Here is a 17,673-nt window from a genome sequence, read left to right on the forward strand (position 1 = left end):
GCATTGAAATATGTATTATTATTAATAATGTGCTATCCAACAAAGACCAAACATTTCAATCTTTGAAAATACAGTTAATAATCATAATAATATAATAATAATACCAATGTCACCATCTTTTGTGTTTTCTCTTATTGGATATCGACTATTTTGTTGTGCATGCATCATTGGCTGCCACTGCTCACCCGCAGAGAAAATTCTTATCATTTGACTGTAAAGTCTCCTTGCTATAAAGGCGCTTATAAATATAATGTAAATTAAAAAAGAAAGATTGAAAAGTCTTATTACAAATGTCTTTTGACGTTTGTTATCGGTTGCCATAGTAACCACATTCATTTCAGCGGCTTCGGCGAAGGCGTACGCGTAATTTCTTTCCCTGCAACCAAGAGGGGCCAAGGTATGAATTATAACTAAATTATGTTCTATTATATGTAACAATAACATTTTTAAAACTCGCAGTTAGTCTTAAAAATCGAGCAAACAAACAGCGAAGCTTAGCTTTTAGCCGAAAACAAAAGTTGCGTTGAGGTTGAGGTAACCTTGTAAATCGGACAAAATGTGTCCAGCGTTTCAAGTAAATCGCCATTAACGCATTATTTTTTTATGTCTTCGTAGCCACAAGTGTGAGAAGAAAGAATATAAATGGGCGTATTTGCAAATATATTCATGATAAAGTCCTCGAGTATCTTAGTCATGTCTGGTTTACATGGGGCACTGCAACACACCATTATCGAGTGATCAGCAAGCGAGAAAGACGACGAAAATGTAGCGATGTGACAAAAAATGTCAATAATAATTCATCACACTTTTTCCAATACCATACTAAATTTTTCATTTCATTTAAATAGCTTTCAAATGAAGTATAGATTATTGTTCTATGACAAATAATAAGGAAATAATGGAATTTTTAATTTTCGAACTATGATTGGATTTTCTGTCTGTAATTACACAGTTAAAACAATGAAAATCTGTGACCGAGTTCTTATTACAGTTTAAACGATCATAGCTTTCTTATTTTTGGGCAGATCTTAACGAGCCAAAATGGAACTGTATAGTCATAGCTTTCTTATTTTTGGGCAGATCTTAACGAGTAAGGTACCATTGGAAAGATTTTGAAATTATAAACAAGAGCAGAAAACCCAAGAAAAGATTCAAAACATAAATGAGCAAATATCAACGATCGAATGTAGGCAGATTTTCGTCAGAAATCCAAAATGGCTGTCACCGAATACTAGGAAAGAAAATTGCGAACTCTAAAAATATATACGCTAATGCTTTTTTTTTTTATTGAAACTTGGTTGTTATGGAGAAAAATATATCTTCTACCACTTGTATGAGTTATAAAAATACAACTTATTCACCTTTATAAACTGTAATGTTAGCAAAAAGTGCGTAAACTTCAATCCATTTTTTCCACCCGTTTCTCGTTGTCGTATTGGGAAATTTCAAGAACCAGCATGGAGGGAAACTTAGCTTGGAAAGCATAGCTTAGCATAGCTTGGAAAATCCCACCAAAAACCGTTAAGTACTTCACAAAAATGCAATGATATACGACTGCGAGTACAGAGTGCGCTCGGTTCACTGCACAGAAACAATGGCGGTGGAATTTAGCGAACTGTAGCGTACCTAGAAAATGTTTCTGAATCTGTATAAGGCACTTATGTTACAGTCAAGACCCGCCACATCGTTTTATTCGACCCATAAAAGCATGTCATACTAGATAGCTAGCTAGGTAGCCAGCTAGATAGCCAACTAGATAGCAGTCAAATAGCTAGATAGCCAGCTCGACAGCTAATAGACAGCAAATAGATAGCAAATTCACGCAATATTGAAATAGGAATGTTATTGTTAGCTGAAACTATTAACCAGGATCAATACCATTTCAATTTTCCAAGACTATTGTGAATATGCGCTAAATTACAAGAAGGAATCAATTGCTCACTTCATTCCGGCAAGTGACCAACCGGACACTGACTAACACTGATTTGTTGTTATTGATATAATTAGTGACACGCTCTTTCAAGATGTCTACCCGAGGAAAGAATATCCACCTGATCGATGGATCAACTTTGGAGAATATTAATGTCATACGGAACCACTCCAAGCTCTTCCGAGGAGAATGCACCAGATTGATCGAGGATTGTAGCAAATCTTGCAAGCGCCTGGAGGATGATGACACCGAGAGGCTTGGTAAGCACTTCACAGTCACAGGAGTCACACGGACAAACTGTTACGCTTGCTTTATGAGGCACTGATTGCTGCTGTACAGATCAACGCGTCCAGGACATTGACTTTGTCAAGAAGGAACTGGAGCTGAAGTTGGAGGAAAACATTTTGGAGACAGAGCAACTTATCGCACTACAGAACAGAGTGACCAAAGCCGCAGAGTCCTGCAAGGAACCTCTCCAAGTCACTCTTCTCTGTATAGAAGAAAGGTGAATCTAACCCACATCACATCACGTCTGTGTACACCAGTGGTTCTTAACCTGGGTTGGATCGAACCCGAGGGATTCGGTGAGGCGGTCTCAGGGGTTTGGTGGATCCTCCGCCACAGAGGTCCACCCCTCAGTCTAGTCTGCACTTAGTAGGTACAGTCATTGGAAGAAGGGTTCGATGAATGAGCAGATAAAACTAGTACACACACACAGTACAGTCCATGGTCACTCACTGCTGAATAATAATAATAAAAAAAATAATAATAATAATAATAATAGCCAGCTAGCTAACATATAGCTAATAGATAGCCTGCTGGACAGTTAGCTAACTAGCTAGACAGCCATATAGCTAATAAATAGCCAGCTTCATAGCTAGCTTGATAGCCATATAGCTAATAAATAGCCAGCTACATGTGCTAGATAGCAAATGGATACAAATAGTGCTAGTACATGTCAAAAGTGAATGATATGAAGTATAGCAAGTACTTCTAGCTCTTTTTTGAACTGTGGAATGCAGAAACAAGCCCCCCGAGAAGGTGAACGATGAAGTATTCATGGAGTTGTTCAGGGAAGCTGAGCTGACCAAAGGAGTCATGGCTCTCATGGAGCGCGTCGTCAAGCAGATCACTGAACAAATCCGGTAAGGCAGGAGTTGGATGATAACATAGCTGTCAGTCCATTTTTTTATTCAGGAAATGATACCATCTATTTTTTTATGCTCCCCCCTCCAGACTAAATCAATCGGCGAAATTCCAACTTGAACAGGATCTCAAGGAGAAATACGAGGCGCAAAACTTAGATTCGTCCTGCGCTTCAATGACCCCACATTCCCTCAACAAAACGGAGCAAACTTTAAATGGCAAGGCAGTTACTTCCAGGTGATCGGCCATCTTGTTTTTTTGGGGGGTTAGCGGCATTAAAGGACAAGCGACACCATTTTTGTGTTTCCTAACTGACATCAGAAAAACGTTTTATAGCATCTAAAATAGCCAAAACACGCAGGCTGATATTATATATGTGTACAGGTAACATCCGACTTACGACGGAGTTCCGTTCCGACCAAACGGTCATAAGTTAAAATGGTCGTAAGTTGAAATCCATTCAAAATGTTGAATAGAGACTCGGAGGCTAAATGACTTGCTAACTCCCCCTCTCTCGTGCCATCACGCGGTCGATTGCTGTGCGAGCGTGAGATGCTAGCTGGCTGGCCAAAATTGTCGTACGCGTTGCCGGCCTGCTAACACGTTGCGGTGCCAGGCATAGAATTAAAATTTTAAAAATAGGGTCTGGAAGTCGTGGTCATAAGTACGGGTGGTCGTAAGTCGAGCTGGTCGTAAGTCGAACTGGTCGTAAGTCGGACGTTACCTGTACATCTAAATTCCCTTGACAAGTTGAAATCGAATGTCTTCCTCTTTCAGTTCATCGGTGACACCGATACAGTGGGGTAACCACTCCGATTTCAACATCGCGAAGGCGGAGCAGCAGAAGAAAAACTCAGTGTCCCTGAAGGCCCTAGTGGAATCTCTGCTGGCCCAAACTGCCTCTGATATGAAAAAGCAATTCCAGGTGACATCAGCAGCCTTTCAATTCAATATCAAGCAGCTCAAGACCGTCAAAAGCCGAATGGAGGACCAACTCACCAAGGCAAGGTTTCATGTTTTCGTTTAAGGTCACTTTACAGTCACAGGATAAGTTTTTTTCTGTGGGTGAGCAGCGGTAGCCACACGTACCAGCTTTCACTCAACCCGGAATAACTCAAATAGATAGAAAGCTAGCTAGCTAGACAGATAGCTATCCAGCTAATCGATTGCTAGCTAAATATCCAGCTCTAATAGCTATCTAGCCAGCTAGCTAATAGACAGCAAATAGATTCTCAAAACCAAGCGTGTGAAAATTCTATTTGGGCAGGCCACATATTAGTTACTTGTTTCCTTTGTATGGACAAATGATTATGACATAACAATAACATACAAAAAAAAATAGATAAAATAAAATTAGCTGGCTATATGGATAGCTATCTGTTAGCATTTTATGTGTAGCTCTCTTCTTGTTTCTATTTCTAACTGTATTTTATTTGATTTTATTCTATTTGTGATTGTATTCTATTTATTATAGTACCTATGCCGTGACTGTAAAGTGTCCTTGAGAGCTTTGAAAGGCGCTTAAAATAAAATTATTATTATTATTATTATTATTATTATTATTATTATTATTATTATTAAATATCTCACTAGCTATCTATTAGCAATCTAGCTAGCTTTCGAGCTCTAGCTATTAGAGCTGGGTATTTAGCTAGTAATCGATTAGCTGAATAGCTATCTGTCTAGCTATTAGCTAGCTATCTAGCTTTCTATCTACATATTTGAGTTACTTCCGGATTGAGTGAACGCTGGCGCCTGTGGCTGTCGCTACTCACCACAGAAAAACTTATCCTGTGACCTTGAGAGTTTTGAAAGGCGCTTTGAAATCAAATGTATTACTCTTATTATGACTGTAAAACAAATCCTTCCAACCAATATTTCGTTTTGACCGCCCTGTTGTTGGGGTGCTAGGTTCTATCGGAGTTTTCCAGTCAGCAGAAAAACCGAGCCGATCTCCTGGTGGCGGTCACCGAGAATGAACATTTCCTGAGTTTGGCTCGGGCAAGGTTGGACTTGCGTCAGCACAGACCTCCAAAGGAGCAATGCCATGATCCAGCGCAATCGCAGCTTCTCACCGAGGTCGGACAGCTCGCCTCGCAAATCACCAAGTACGTGTCATCACACCACATCACTTAAATGCCACGGCGGGCCGTGCATGTCACCCTTGGATATACTCCCAGCCATCAGCTAGCGAATACATCGCTAATATGTTTCCTGACTCAAATAGCTAGCTAGCTATGTTATATGTTATAGCTATGTCTAGCTATATAGCTAATAGATAGCCAGCTAGCTACCCATATAGCTAGAATTAATAATCATTAAAAAACATAATAACCAAACAATAGATTTTTTTTAAATGTCGCTATTTTTTTTTTTCACTAAATAAAATCATGATGCTTTCGATACATGATAGTTCCGAGCTCATTTTCTGGCAGTTTTGACACTTGAACTCATTCAGCCTGCGTGTTTTGGCCATTTTAGATGCTATCAAATGTTTTTCTGATGTCAGTTATGAAACAAAAAAATGGTGTCGGTTGTCCTTTAAATATGCTAGCCCTGTATTACCACGATGTTCCCCGATCGCTTTATTTGTAACTCCTTCCTAATTTCATCCGTCGTCAGGTTGCATGAAACGGTGGAACAGTCCGAAGAGCAGCAACGAGGTCTGGTCCGTTGCCAACTGGAGCTCAAACTCAACATTGAGATCAAGGCCGGACTCCTTTACGTCGATGAGGTCATCTGCAGCCAACTCAGGAAGCCCATCGTCATACACAACTTCTAGTCCAAAGTTCTATATCGCGAGCCTCTATCTCGGTATCGTTTTTTTTTTCTCGTTGCAAACGAAGCTAGCGATTTGATGCTACTGCGCGTAAGCGTCGGCCGCGTAGGCATTTCCCATTGCATCAGTCATCAGGTAATTTCATCATTTATTATGAATATGTACAGAATGATATCACGAAACACATGTACAATATAACATGTACATAAATAAACACGTTTGAAAAAAACAAATATGGTGTACGATTATTTTGTATTTTGGAAGGGAAAATACGACAGTTTTTCAGGGCATGTAGTTGTGGAGGTTGACAGGTATGCGGTATTTCCAGCCATGAAACGAGTTGACTCGGTTGTTTTCGCTACCACCACCAGAGAGCGCCGTTGTCCAACAAAAGCGACGAACGGTACATGTATTTCCAGCAATGAAACAATTTCGATTTAAACGGATGACAATTTGAGTCGTAATTGTTTTTTCGAGTGACGTTGCCTCACAATAAAGTGGGAGTTTGTCATTGTTAGCTTTGTACAGTGTGGTAGTATCAAAACTATATTTTGGTCATGGACGTTTTTTCAGCTAAAAACGCCTTACTGTCCATGGTCTTTATTCCCGGCTAAAAAAGCCTGACGATACATGGTCGTTTTCTGGGCTAAAAAAAACCTTACTATACATCGTCGTCTTTTTTGGGCTAAAACCGCCTTACTATACATGGACGTTTTTTTTGGACAAAAATGCCTTACTACACACGACGCTATTTTCGGCTAAAAATGCCTTACTATACATGGTCATTTTTTCGTCTAAAAATGCCTTACTATACATGGTCATTTTTTTCGGCTAAATATTCCTTACTATACATGGACGTTTTTTCGTCTAAAAACGACTTACTATAAATGGTCGTTATTTTCGGCTAAAAATGCCTTACTATACATGGTAGTTTTTTTCGGCTAAAAACGCCTTACTATACATGGACGTTTTTTCATCTAAAAACGCCTTACTATACATCGTCGTTTTTTTCGGCCAAAAATGCCTTACTATACATGGATGTTTTTTTCGGCCAAAAACGCCTTACTATACATGGTCGTTTTTTTGCGCCTAAAAACGCCTTACTATACATGGTCGTTTTTTCGGCTAAAAATGCCTTACTATACATGGTCGTTTTTTTTCGTCTAAAAACGCCTTACTATACATGGTCGTTTTTTCGGCTAAAAACGCCTTATATACATGGTCGTTTTTTTTCGGCTAAAAACACCTTACTATACATAGCCGTTTTTTTCCGCCTAAAAACGCCTTACTATACATGGTCGTTTTTTTCGGCTAAAAACGCCTTACTATACATGGTCATTTTTTGGGCACAAAACGTCTTACTATACATGGTCGTTTTTTTAGGCAAAAAACGCCTTACTTATATACATGGTCGTTTTTTCGGCTAAAAACGCCTTATATACATGGTCGTTTTTTTTCGGCTAAAAACACCTTACTATACATAGCCGTTTTTTTCCGCCTAAAAACGCCTTACTATACATGGTCGTTTTTTTCCACCTAAAAACGCCTTACTATACATGGTCGTTGTTTTCGGCTAAAAACGCCTTACTACACATGGTCGTTTTTTTCCGGCTAAAAACGCCTTACTATACATGGTCATTTTTTCGGCTAAAAATGCCTTACTATACATGGTCGTTTTTTTTTTTTCGCCTAAAAACGCCTTACTATACATGGTCGTTTTTTTGGCTAAAAACGCCTTACTATACATGGTCGTTTTTTCGGCTAAAAATGCCTTACTATACATGGTCGTTTTTTTCGGCTAAAAACGCCTTACTATACATGGTCGTTTTTTTCCGGCGAAAAACGCCTTACTATACATGGTCGTTTTTTTCGGCTAAAAACGCCTTACTTACATGGTCGTTTTTTTCGGCTAAAAACGCCTTACTATACATGGTCGTTTTTTCGGCTAAAAATGCCTTACTATACACGGTCGTTTTTTTTCGGCTAAAAACGCCTTACTATACATGGTCGTTTTTTTCCGCCTAAAAACGCCTTACTATACATGGTCGTTTTTTCGGCTAAAAATGCCTTACTATACATGGTCATTTATTTGGACTAAAAACGCCTAACTATACATGGTCGTTTTTTTTCGCCTAAAAACGCCTTACTATACATGGTCATTTTTTTCCGGCTAAAAACGCCTTACTATACATGGTCATTTTTTCGGCTAAAAATGCCTTACTATACATGGTCGGTTTTTTTTTGGCCTAAAAACGCCTTACGATACATGGTCGTTTTTTTCGGTTAAAAACGCCTTACTATACATGGTCGTTTTTTTGCGCCTAAAAACGCCTTACTATACATGGTCGTTTTTTCGGCTAAAAATGCCTTACTATACATGGTCGTTTTTTTTCGGCTAAAAACGCCTTACTATACATGGTCGTTTTTTTGGCTAAAAACGCCTAACTATACATGGTCATTTATTTGGACTAAAAACGCCTAACTATACATGGTCGTTTTTTTGCGCATAAAAACGCCTTACTATACATGGTCGTTTTTTTCGGCTAAAAATGCCTTACTATACATGGTCGTTTTTTTCCCGGCTAAAAACTACTATCCATGGTCGTTTTTTCGGCTAAAAATGCCTTACTATACATGGTCGTTTTTTTCCGGCGAAAAACGCCTTACTATACATGGTCGTTTTTTTCGGCTAAAAACGCCTTACTATACATGGTCGTTTTTTTCGGCTAAAAACGCCTTACTATACATGGTCGTTTTTTCGGCTAAAAATGCCTTACTATACATGCTCGTTTTTTTTCGGCTAAAAACGCCTTACTATACATGGTCGTTTTTTTCTGCCTAAAAACGCCTTACTATACATGGTGGTTTTTTTCGGATAAAAACGCCTTACTATACATGGTCGTTTTTTTGCGCCTAAAAACGCCTTACTATACATGGTCGTTTTTTTCGGCTAAAAATGCCTTACTATACATGGTCGTTTATTTGGACTAAAAACGCCTTACTATACATGGTCGTTTTTTCGGCTAAAAATGCCTTACTATACATGGTCGTTTTTTTCGGCCAAAAACGCCTTACTATACATGGTCGTTTTTTTTCGGCCAAAAATGCCTTACTATACATGGTCGTTTTTTCGGATAAAAACGCCTTACTATACATGGTCGTTTTTTCGGATAAAAACGCCTTACTATACATGGTCGTTTTTTTCGGATAAAAACGCCTTACTATACATGGTCGTTTTTTTCGGCTAAAAACGCCTTACTATACATGGTCGTTTTTTTCGGCTAAAAACGCCTTACTATACATGGTCGTTTTTTTCTGCTAAAAACGCCTTACTATACATGGTCGTTTTTTTCGGCCAAAAATGCCTTACTATACATGGTCGTTTTTTCGGATAAAAACGCCTTACTATACATGGTCGTTTTTTTCGGATAAAAACGCCTTACTATACATGGTCGTTTTTTTCGGCTAAAAACGCCTTACTATACATGGTCGTTTTTTTCGGCTAAAAACGCCTTACTATACATGGTCGTTTTTTTCGGCTAAAAACGCCTTACTATACATGGTCGTTTTTTTCTGCTAAAAACGCCTTACTATACATGGTCGTTTTTTCGGCTAAAAATGCCTTACTATACATGCTCGTTTTTTTTCGGCTAAAAACGCCTTACTATACATGGTCGTTTTTTTCTGCCTAAAAACGCCTTACTATACATGGTGGTTTTTTTCGGATAAAAACGCCTTACTATACATGGTCGTTTTTTTGCGCCTAAAAACGCCTTACTATACATGGTCGTTTTTTCGGCTAAAAATGCCTTACTATACATGGTCGTTTATTTGGACTAAAAACGCCTTACTATACATGGTCGTTTTTTTCGGCTAAAAATGCCTTACTATACATGGTCGTTTTTTCGGCCAAAAACGCCTTACTATACATGGTCGTTTTTTTCGGCCAAAAATGCCTTACTATACATGGTCGTTTTTTTCGGATAAAAACGCCTTACTATACATGGTCGTTTTTTCGGATAAAAACGCCTTACTATACATGGTCGTTTTTTCGGATAAAAACGCCTTACTATACATGGTCGTTTTTTTCGGCTAAAAACGCCTTACTATACATGGTCGTTTTTTTCGGCTAAAAACGCCTTACTATACATGGTCGTTTTTTTCTGCTAAAAACGCCTTACTATACATGGTCGTTTTTTTCGGCTAAAAACGCCTTGCTATACATGGTCGTTTTTCAACAAGAATAGAAAAAGCCTTGGATAGTCCCACACACAAAAATAGAGAAGGTGGGGATTGAACCCAGGACCTCATACATGCAAAGCATACACTCTACCACTGAGCTACAGACCCATTCACAAGCCTTGAAAACACCTTAGTATATACAAGGTCGTTTATTTGGACTAAAAACGCCTTACTATACATGGTCGTTTTTTCGTCCAAAAACGCCTTACTATACATGGTCGTTTTTTCGGCTAAAAACGCCTTACTATACATGGTGGTTTTTTTCGGCTAAAAACGCCTTACTATACATGGTCGTTTATTTGGACTAAAAACGCCTTACTATACATGGTCGTTTTTTCGGCTAAAAACGCCTTGCTATACATGGTCGTTTTTTTCGGCTAAAAACGCCTTGCTATACATGGTCGTTTTTTTCGGCCAAAAATGCCTTACTATACATGGTCGTTTTTTCGGCTAAAAACGCCTTGCTATACATGGTCGTTTTTTTCGGCCAAAAACGCCTTACTATACATGGTCGTTTTTTTCGGCTAAAAACGCCTTACTATACATGGTGGTTTTTTTCGGCTAAAAACGCCTTACTATACATGGTCGTTTATTTGGACTAAAAACGCCTTACTATACATGGTGGTTTTTTTCGGCCAAAAACGCCTTGCTATACATGGTCGTTTTTTTCGGCTAAAAACGCCTTGCTATACATGGTCGTTTTTTTCGGCCAAAAATGCCTTACTATACATGGTCGTTTTTTCGGCTAAAAACGCCTTGCTATACATGGTCGTTTTTTTCGGCCAAAAACGCCTTACTATACATGGTCGTTTTTTCGGCTAAAAACGCCTTACTATACATGGTGGTTTTTTTCGGCCAAAAATGCCTTACTATACATGGTCGTTTTTTCGAATAAAAACGCCTTACTATACATGGTCGTTTTTTTCGGCCAAAAATGCCTTACTATACATGGTCGTTTTTTCGGCTAAAAACGCCTTGCTATACATGGTCGTTTTTTTCGGCCAAAAACGCCTTACTATACATGGTCGTTTTTTCGGCTAAAAACGCCTTACTATACATGGTGGTTTTTTTCGGCTAAAAACGCCTTACTATACATGGTCGTTTATTTGGACTAAAAACGCCTTACTATACATGGTCGTTTTTTTCGGCCAAAAACGCCTTACTATACATGGTCGTTTTTTTCGGCTAAAAACGCCTTGCTATACATGGTCGTTTTTTTCGGCTAAAAACGCCTTACTATACATGGTCGTTTTTTCGGCTAAAAACGCCTTGCTATACATGGTCGTTTTTTGGGCTAAAAATGCCTTACTATACATGGTCGTTTTTTTCGGCCAAAAATGCCTTACTATACATGGTCGTTTTTTCGAATAAAAACGCCTTACTATACATGGTCGTTTTTTTCGGCTAAAAACGCCTTACTATACATGGTCGTTTTTTCGGCTAAAAACGCCTTGCTATACATGGTCGTTTTTTTCGGCTAAAAACGCCTTGCTATACATGGTCGTTTTTTTCGGCCAAAAATGCCTTACTATACATGGTCGTTTTTTCGGCTAAAAACGCCTTGCTATACATGGTCGTTTTTTTCGGCTAAAAACGCCTTACTATACATGGTCGTTTTTTCGGCTAAAAACGCCTTACTATACATGGTCATTTTTTTGGCTAAAAACGCCTTGCTTAACATGGTCGTTTTTGGGGCTAAAAATGCCTTACTATACATGGTCGTTTTTTTCGGCCAAAAATGCCTTACTATACATGGTCGTTTTTTCGGATAAAAACGCCATACTATACATGGTCATTTTTTTCGGCTAAAAACGCCTTACTATACATGGTCGTTTTTTCGGCTAAAAACGCCTTGCTATACATGGTCGTTTTTTGGGCTAAAAACACCTTACTATACATGGTCGTTTATTTGGACTAAAACGGCTAACTATACATGGTCGTTTTTTGGCTAAAAATGCCTTACTAACATGGTCGTTTATTTGGACTAAAAACGCCTTACTATACATGGTCGTTTTTCAACAAGAATAAAAAAAAGCCTTGGATAGTCCCACACACAATAATAGAGAAGGTGGGGATTGAACCCAGTACCTCATACATGCAAAGCATACACTCTACCACTGAGCTACAGACCCATTCACAAGCCTTGAGAACACCTTAGTATATACAAGGTCGTTTATTTGGACTAAAAACGCCTTACTATACATTGTCGTTTTTTTGGCTAAAAATGCCTTACTAACATGGTCGTTTATTTGGACTAAAAACGCCTTACTATACATGGTCTTTTTTCGGCTAAAAAACGCCTTACTATACATGGTCGTTTATTTGGACTAAAAACGCCTTACTATACATGGTCTTTTTTCGGCTAAAAAACGCCTTACTATACATGGTCGTTTATTTGGACTAAAAACGCCTTACTATACATGGTCGTTTTTTCGGCTAAAAACGCCTTGCTATACATGGTCGTTTTTTTCGCCTAAAAACGCCTTGCTATACATGGTCGTTTTTTTCGGCCAAAAATGCCTTACTATACATGGTCGTTTTTTCGGCTAAAAACGCCTTGCTATACATGGTCGTTTTTTTCGGCCAAAAACGCCTTACTATACATGGTCGTTTTTTTCGGCTAAAAACGCCTTACTATACATGGTGGTTTTTTTCGGCTAAAAACGCCTTACTATACATGGTCGTTTATTTGGACTAAAAACGCCTTACTATACATGGTCGTTTTTTTCGGCCAAAAACGCCTTACTATACATGGTCGTTTTTTCGGCTAAAAACGCCTTACTATACATGGTCGTTTTTTTCGGCTAAAAACGCCTTACTATACATGGTCGTTTTTTTCGGCTAAAAACGCCTTACTATACATGGTCGTCTTTTTCGGGCGAAAAACGCCTTACTATACATGGTCGTTTTTTTCGGGCAAAAACGCCTTACTATACATGGATGTGTTTTTCGGCTAAAAAACGCCTTACTATACATGGTCGTTTATTTGGACTAAAAACGCCTTACTATACATGGTCGTTTTTTTCGGCTAAAAACGCCTTACTATACATGGTCTTTTTTCGGATAAAAAACGCCTTACTATACATGGTCGTTTTATTTGGACTAAAAACGCCTTACTATACATGGTCGTTTTTTTCGGCTAAAAACGCCTTACTATACATGGTCGTTTTTTTCGGCTAAAAATGCCTTACTATACATGGTCGTTTTTTTTGGCTAAAAATGCCTTACTATACATGGTCGTTTTTTTCGGCTAAAAATGCCTTACTATACATGGTCGTTTTTTTCGGCTAAAAACGCCTTACTATACATGGTCGTTTTTTTCGGCTAAAAACGCCTTACTATACATGGTCGTTTTTTTCGGCTAAAAAACGCCTTACTATACATGGTCGTTTATTTGGACTAAAAACGCCTAACTATACATGGTCGTTTTTTTCGGCCAAAAATGCTTTACTATACATGGTCGTTTTTTCGGCTAAAAACGCCTTACTATACATGGTCGTTTTTTTGGCTAAAACCGCCTTACTATACATGGTCGTTTTTTTCGGCCAAAAACGCCTTACTATACATGGTCTTTTTTCGGCTAAAAACCGCCTTACTATACATGGTCGTTTTTTTCGGCTAAAAACGCCTTACTATACATGGTCGTTTTTTTCGGCTAAAAACGCCTTACTATACATGGTCGTTTTTTTCGGCTAAAAACGCCTTACTATACATGGTCGTTTTTTTCGGCTAAAAACGCCTTACTATACATGGTCGTTTTTTCGGCTAAAAACGGCTTACTATACATGGTCGTTTTTTCGGCTAAAAACGCCTTACTATACATGGTCGTTTTTTTCGGCTAAAAACGCCTTACTATACATGGTCGTTTTTTTCGGCTAAAAACGGCTTACTATACATGGTCGTTTTTTTCGGATAAAAACGCCTTACTATACATGGTCGTTTTTTTCGGCTAAAAACGCCTTACTATACATGGTCGTTTTTTCGGCTAAAAACGCCTTACTATACATGGTCTTTTTTCAGCTAAAAACGCCTTACTATACATGGTCTTTTTTCGGCAAAAAACGCCTTACTATACATGGTCGTTTTTTTCGGCTAAAAACGCCTTACTATACATGGTCGTTTTTTTCGGCTAAAAACGCCTTACTATACATGGTGGTTTTTTTCGGCTAAAAACGCCTTACTATACATGGTCGTTTTTTTCGGCTAAAAACGCCTTACTATACATGGTCGTTTTTTCGGCTAAAAACGGCTTACTATACATGGTCGTTTTTTCGGCTAAAAACGCCTTACTATACATACTATACATGGTCATTTGACATCAGTTTCCAGGGATCGGAATCAAGCACCCTTGCTGCCCCAGAATAAGAATAAATGGCACAGAGAATGTATGCATGGATGAAAAACTGCACCCACAGTAAATTTACTAAATCAATCAATAACCAATCAAGTGGAAGTTTACTGCATTTCTTGGTTTTTGTGTTAGATTGGACTTGGTGATTAAAAGCACCAGACATTTTGGATTTATTCAACAGAAGCTCTCTCCAAATAATTAAAGGACAGATTTTTGCAAGATTTCAAAATTTGGACAAGCTCGTTCCCCTTCCATAATCTGACGTCGAAAAATGACAACAAAACGTTCATCACGTTGCCACATTTAAACCATAAAGTCACAAATCTGTCACATTTGCTACCAGTTATTTTTTTCAAAATAAAAGTTAACAGTTGCAGTTGGATCACACGGAAAAATCAATGAGTGTGATACATCTGCTCTCAACTGCAAAGTTCTCTGCTAATAAAAACTGAACATCAGGGTTTTTTTGTTCTTGTTGTTTTTTTTGAACGTGGAATTATTGACAGAAACATTAAACTTATTTAGTAGAAAATTACGTTTTTACGGGGACCTGGGAACGGATTATTCTCATTTTAATGGTTTCCTATGGAAAATTAATGTTTGGAATACACACTTTTCACCTTACACACTCTGTCCGGGAAGCAATTAAGTTTGTAAGCCAAGGTGTCACTGTATGAATAAATATACGGTAGGCCCAGTCACAAAGAGATTCACTCGGTAAATCCAGTCGGCCCGATAGCGAAGTCCCACCATTAGCTTGGGAGCACACAAACGCTGTTAACACACTGATAATGACCATAAAGCCACACAAACACACACCCGGTACAAGTATTTGTTTGAATTTTGTTTTTAATTCAAACACCGAACAGCAACCATGGATAGGAAAAGCCATCGCAATCACATGTGAAGTAATATTGTCGCTACACAGTCGGTCATGAATGATCCACGTACACTGTACAGCAAGGGGTGTCAAACTTATTTCACATGTTGGGCCACATATGGCCTCGGTAGACCATTAAAATGGCCGGAGCACCATTCAAATGATACCATACATGCTATAAACAGTGTTTGAAATTACGTCTGCCCGGAGGCCCGGGGCGTACAACTTTTACGTCGGGCGTACAACTTTCAAAACGTCTCGATGGACGACAACTTCTTCTTAAAACAAACAAACAAACAAACAAACAAACAAACAAACAAACAAAAGCAAACATTTCAAATCAAACGTTTGTTTAATTCAATAAAGCAAAATCTACAAGCAAACCACGACAAGCCATGTAGATTCCTCTTTCTAAGCGTCTTTCAAAACTCTCAAGTACACTTTACAGTCACGGTATAGTCCGAAGCACGAAACAGGCTTCTGATTGGCTGCCGTGCTCGAGTTTGGCCATTACACAAACACAAGCACAAACAAATACAAAAATAGATGATTTTTTAATCGATATTTTTCCTGACTCCCGAGAATATCGATATAACGAGACTTTACTGTATATATTTGTGATATGTGGCTGACTGAAAATTATGCTTCTTTTCAAATTATGGATTGCGTGATGATCCCCATTCACTGCGTTTGCTCTAATGAGTGTGAAATGATTGACTTACATGATCATGTACATGTATGACATCTGCTTGTGATGATCATTTCCGGTGAGGTCACCAGACAGAACATTTATCCACAGGGTTCATGGGAGTTCCCTTCCCACAATGGAAAACGCGGGAAAACTCATTGAACTGGGAAACGCTGCCGATCACTCTAAATAGTACCAAAAAAAAAAAAAAAAGAAAACTAGATTAGTACATTGGGAAAAGATATACAGTCATACCTCGGTTTACGAACCCCTTGGCTTACAAACTTTTCAGTTTACAAACGTTAAATTTATGAACATTTTAGTTCAAAGGCAGAGTGTAGACAGCAAGGTTAAAATATCCCATCAATCAGGCTCCACAAATAACCCACACAAGCAATCTGTACACTTGATGCGAAAAGGCTACCAATCCAGCTAAAACAGAACACAATTGATGAGGAACAAGGTAAAATTATGGCAGAGAAAGCACCTACAAGGGATCATTCCTCAAGATGGTACAAGAAGAAGGTTACGTTCCTCATCAAGTATTTAATGCTCAGGAAACCGGCCACTCCATTCCATCAAGCCATCAACGACCATCACAAAGATAAATAAAACGACTTTATTATACAGTATAGTTTATTTCTTGAATTACAATACCATAGCACATTTATTATACCTAAATAACGTATATTTTGAGTAGCTTTAAGGCTTATTTACTAGAAAATGATGTTTTATGGGGACCTGGGAACGGATTATTCTTATTTTAATGGTTTCCTATGGGAAATTAATTTTTGGGATACACACTTTTTGCCACACTCTGTCTGGGAACCAATTAAGTTCGTAAGCTAAAGTATCACTATACAATATGCTCATATGCAAGATATTTATGTCTTTCAAAGAATTTGTTTGCGGGTATTTGGTGTATGTAATTTACCTGTAGTGTTCCGGTGCGTGTTTATCCGTTAACAACTGCAAATAGGTCGACTGCGATCTTCTTTTCATACACCAGTTCTGAAATCAAGAAAGAGGCAAATGAAAGACAGTGATACCTCGGCTTACGAACGCTTTAGCTCACAAACTTTTTGCCTCACGAACATTGCATTTGCCAGCATATAGTTTTGAGGCGGACAAAGCAAACCACGCAGCGCCACGGTGGCTGGCGGATTAGTTTTCCACACCCACTTTCTTTCAGGTCAATAAAACAACTTTGTTATATAGTACAGTTTATTTCTTTAATTGCAATACAATAGCACATTTATTATACCTAAAATAAGGTTCTATTTTGTGTAGTTTTAAGGCTTATTTAGTAGAAAATGATGTTTTATGGGGACCTGGGAACGGATTATTCCATTTTTAATGGTTTCTGATTGGAAATAAATGTTCGGCAGGCAAACTTTGTCTTAAACACACTTTCTGGGAACCAATTAAATTCGTAAGCTGAGGCATCACACTGTACAATGAATATGAGTTCAACTGCGAGTATACGGTTCATGTGTACCTTTGAAACAAACAAAGATAAAAATATGAAAGATGAAAATAAGAAAAGTATTTGTACCTGCGCAAAGGCAATGAAGAACAGTTGCTCATGTGTGTATTTCAGGCCCGGGAGGGGCCTCTCTGGGCCGTGTTCCCTCACCCACTTTTGATATGCCTGGAG

General features: G+C 38.4%; 2 protein-coding genes across 8 annotated transcripts in view; one reads left to right on the plus strand and one right to left on the minus strand.

The window, feature by feature from the left end:
* The first annotated feature begins 346 nt into the window (after positions 1-346).
* On the plus strand, positions 347-6,035 carry tekt1 (tektin 1). Its single transcript, XM_089013074.1, has 8 exons — positions 347-397; positions 2,008-2,190; positions 2,270-2,435; positions 2,953-3,075; positions 3,167-3,313; positions 3,854-4,079; positions 4,988-5,184; positions 5,699-6,035. The coding sequence occupies exons 2-8, from the start codon at positions 2,025-2,027 to the stop codon at positions 5,856-5,858; spliced, it is 1,185 nt and encodes a 394-aa protein (XP_088869200.1). The 5' UTR covers positions 347-397; positions 2,008-2,024; the 3' UTR covers positions 5,859-6,035.
* Positions 6,036-15,314: 9,279 nt separating this feature from the next.
* The window catches only part of ecel1 (endothelin converting enzyme like 1), a 42,600-nt gene continuing 40,241 nt past the window's right edge, over positions 15,315-17,673 (minus strand). For 5 of the 7 annotated variants that reach the window (XM_089013066.1, XM_089013068.1, XM_089013070.1 and 2 more), the window contains 3 exons: positions 17,572-17,667; positions 16,951-17,027; positions 15,315-16,201 (listed from right to left, as the gene is read on the minus strand). In XM_089013066.1, the coding sequence (XP_088869192.1) occupies positions 16,102-16,201; positions 16,951-17,027; positions 17,572-17,667 (273 nt within the window). In that variant the 3' untranslated portion in view covers positions 15,315-16,101. The remainder of the gene's footprint in view (positions 16,202-16,950; positions 17,028-17,571; positions 17,668-17,673) is intronic. The other 2 variants (XR_016117095.1, XR_016117096.1) reach the window with 2 other exon arrangements.

This window comes from Hippocampus bargibanti, linkage group LG14 (assembly GCF_051943395.1).
Source record: "Hippocampus bargibanti isolate YZ-2025 linkage group LG14, ASM5194339v1, whole genome shotgun sequence".
Lineage (NCBI taxonomy): Eukaryota > Metazoa > Chordata > Actinopteri > Syngnathiformes > Syngnathidae > Hippocampus > Hippocampus bargibanti.

Bases quoted from the DNA above. Each gene is read 5' to 3' on its own strand.
- tekt1 (XM_089013074.1), top strand. From the start codon at position 2,025: ATGTCTACCCGAGGAAAGAATATCCACCTGATCGATGGATCAACTTTG. The intron at 3,076-3,166 runs GTAAGGCAGGAG...TCCCCCCTCCAG, and splicing joins CAGATCACTGAACAAATCCG to ACTAAATCAATCGGCGAAAT. The intron at 3,314-3,853 runs GTGATCGGCCAT...TTCCTCTTTCAG, and splicing joins GGCAAGGCAGTTACTTCCAG to TTCATCGGTGACACCGATAC.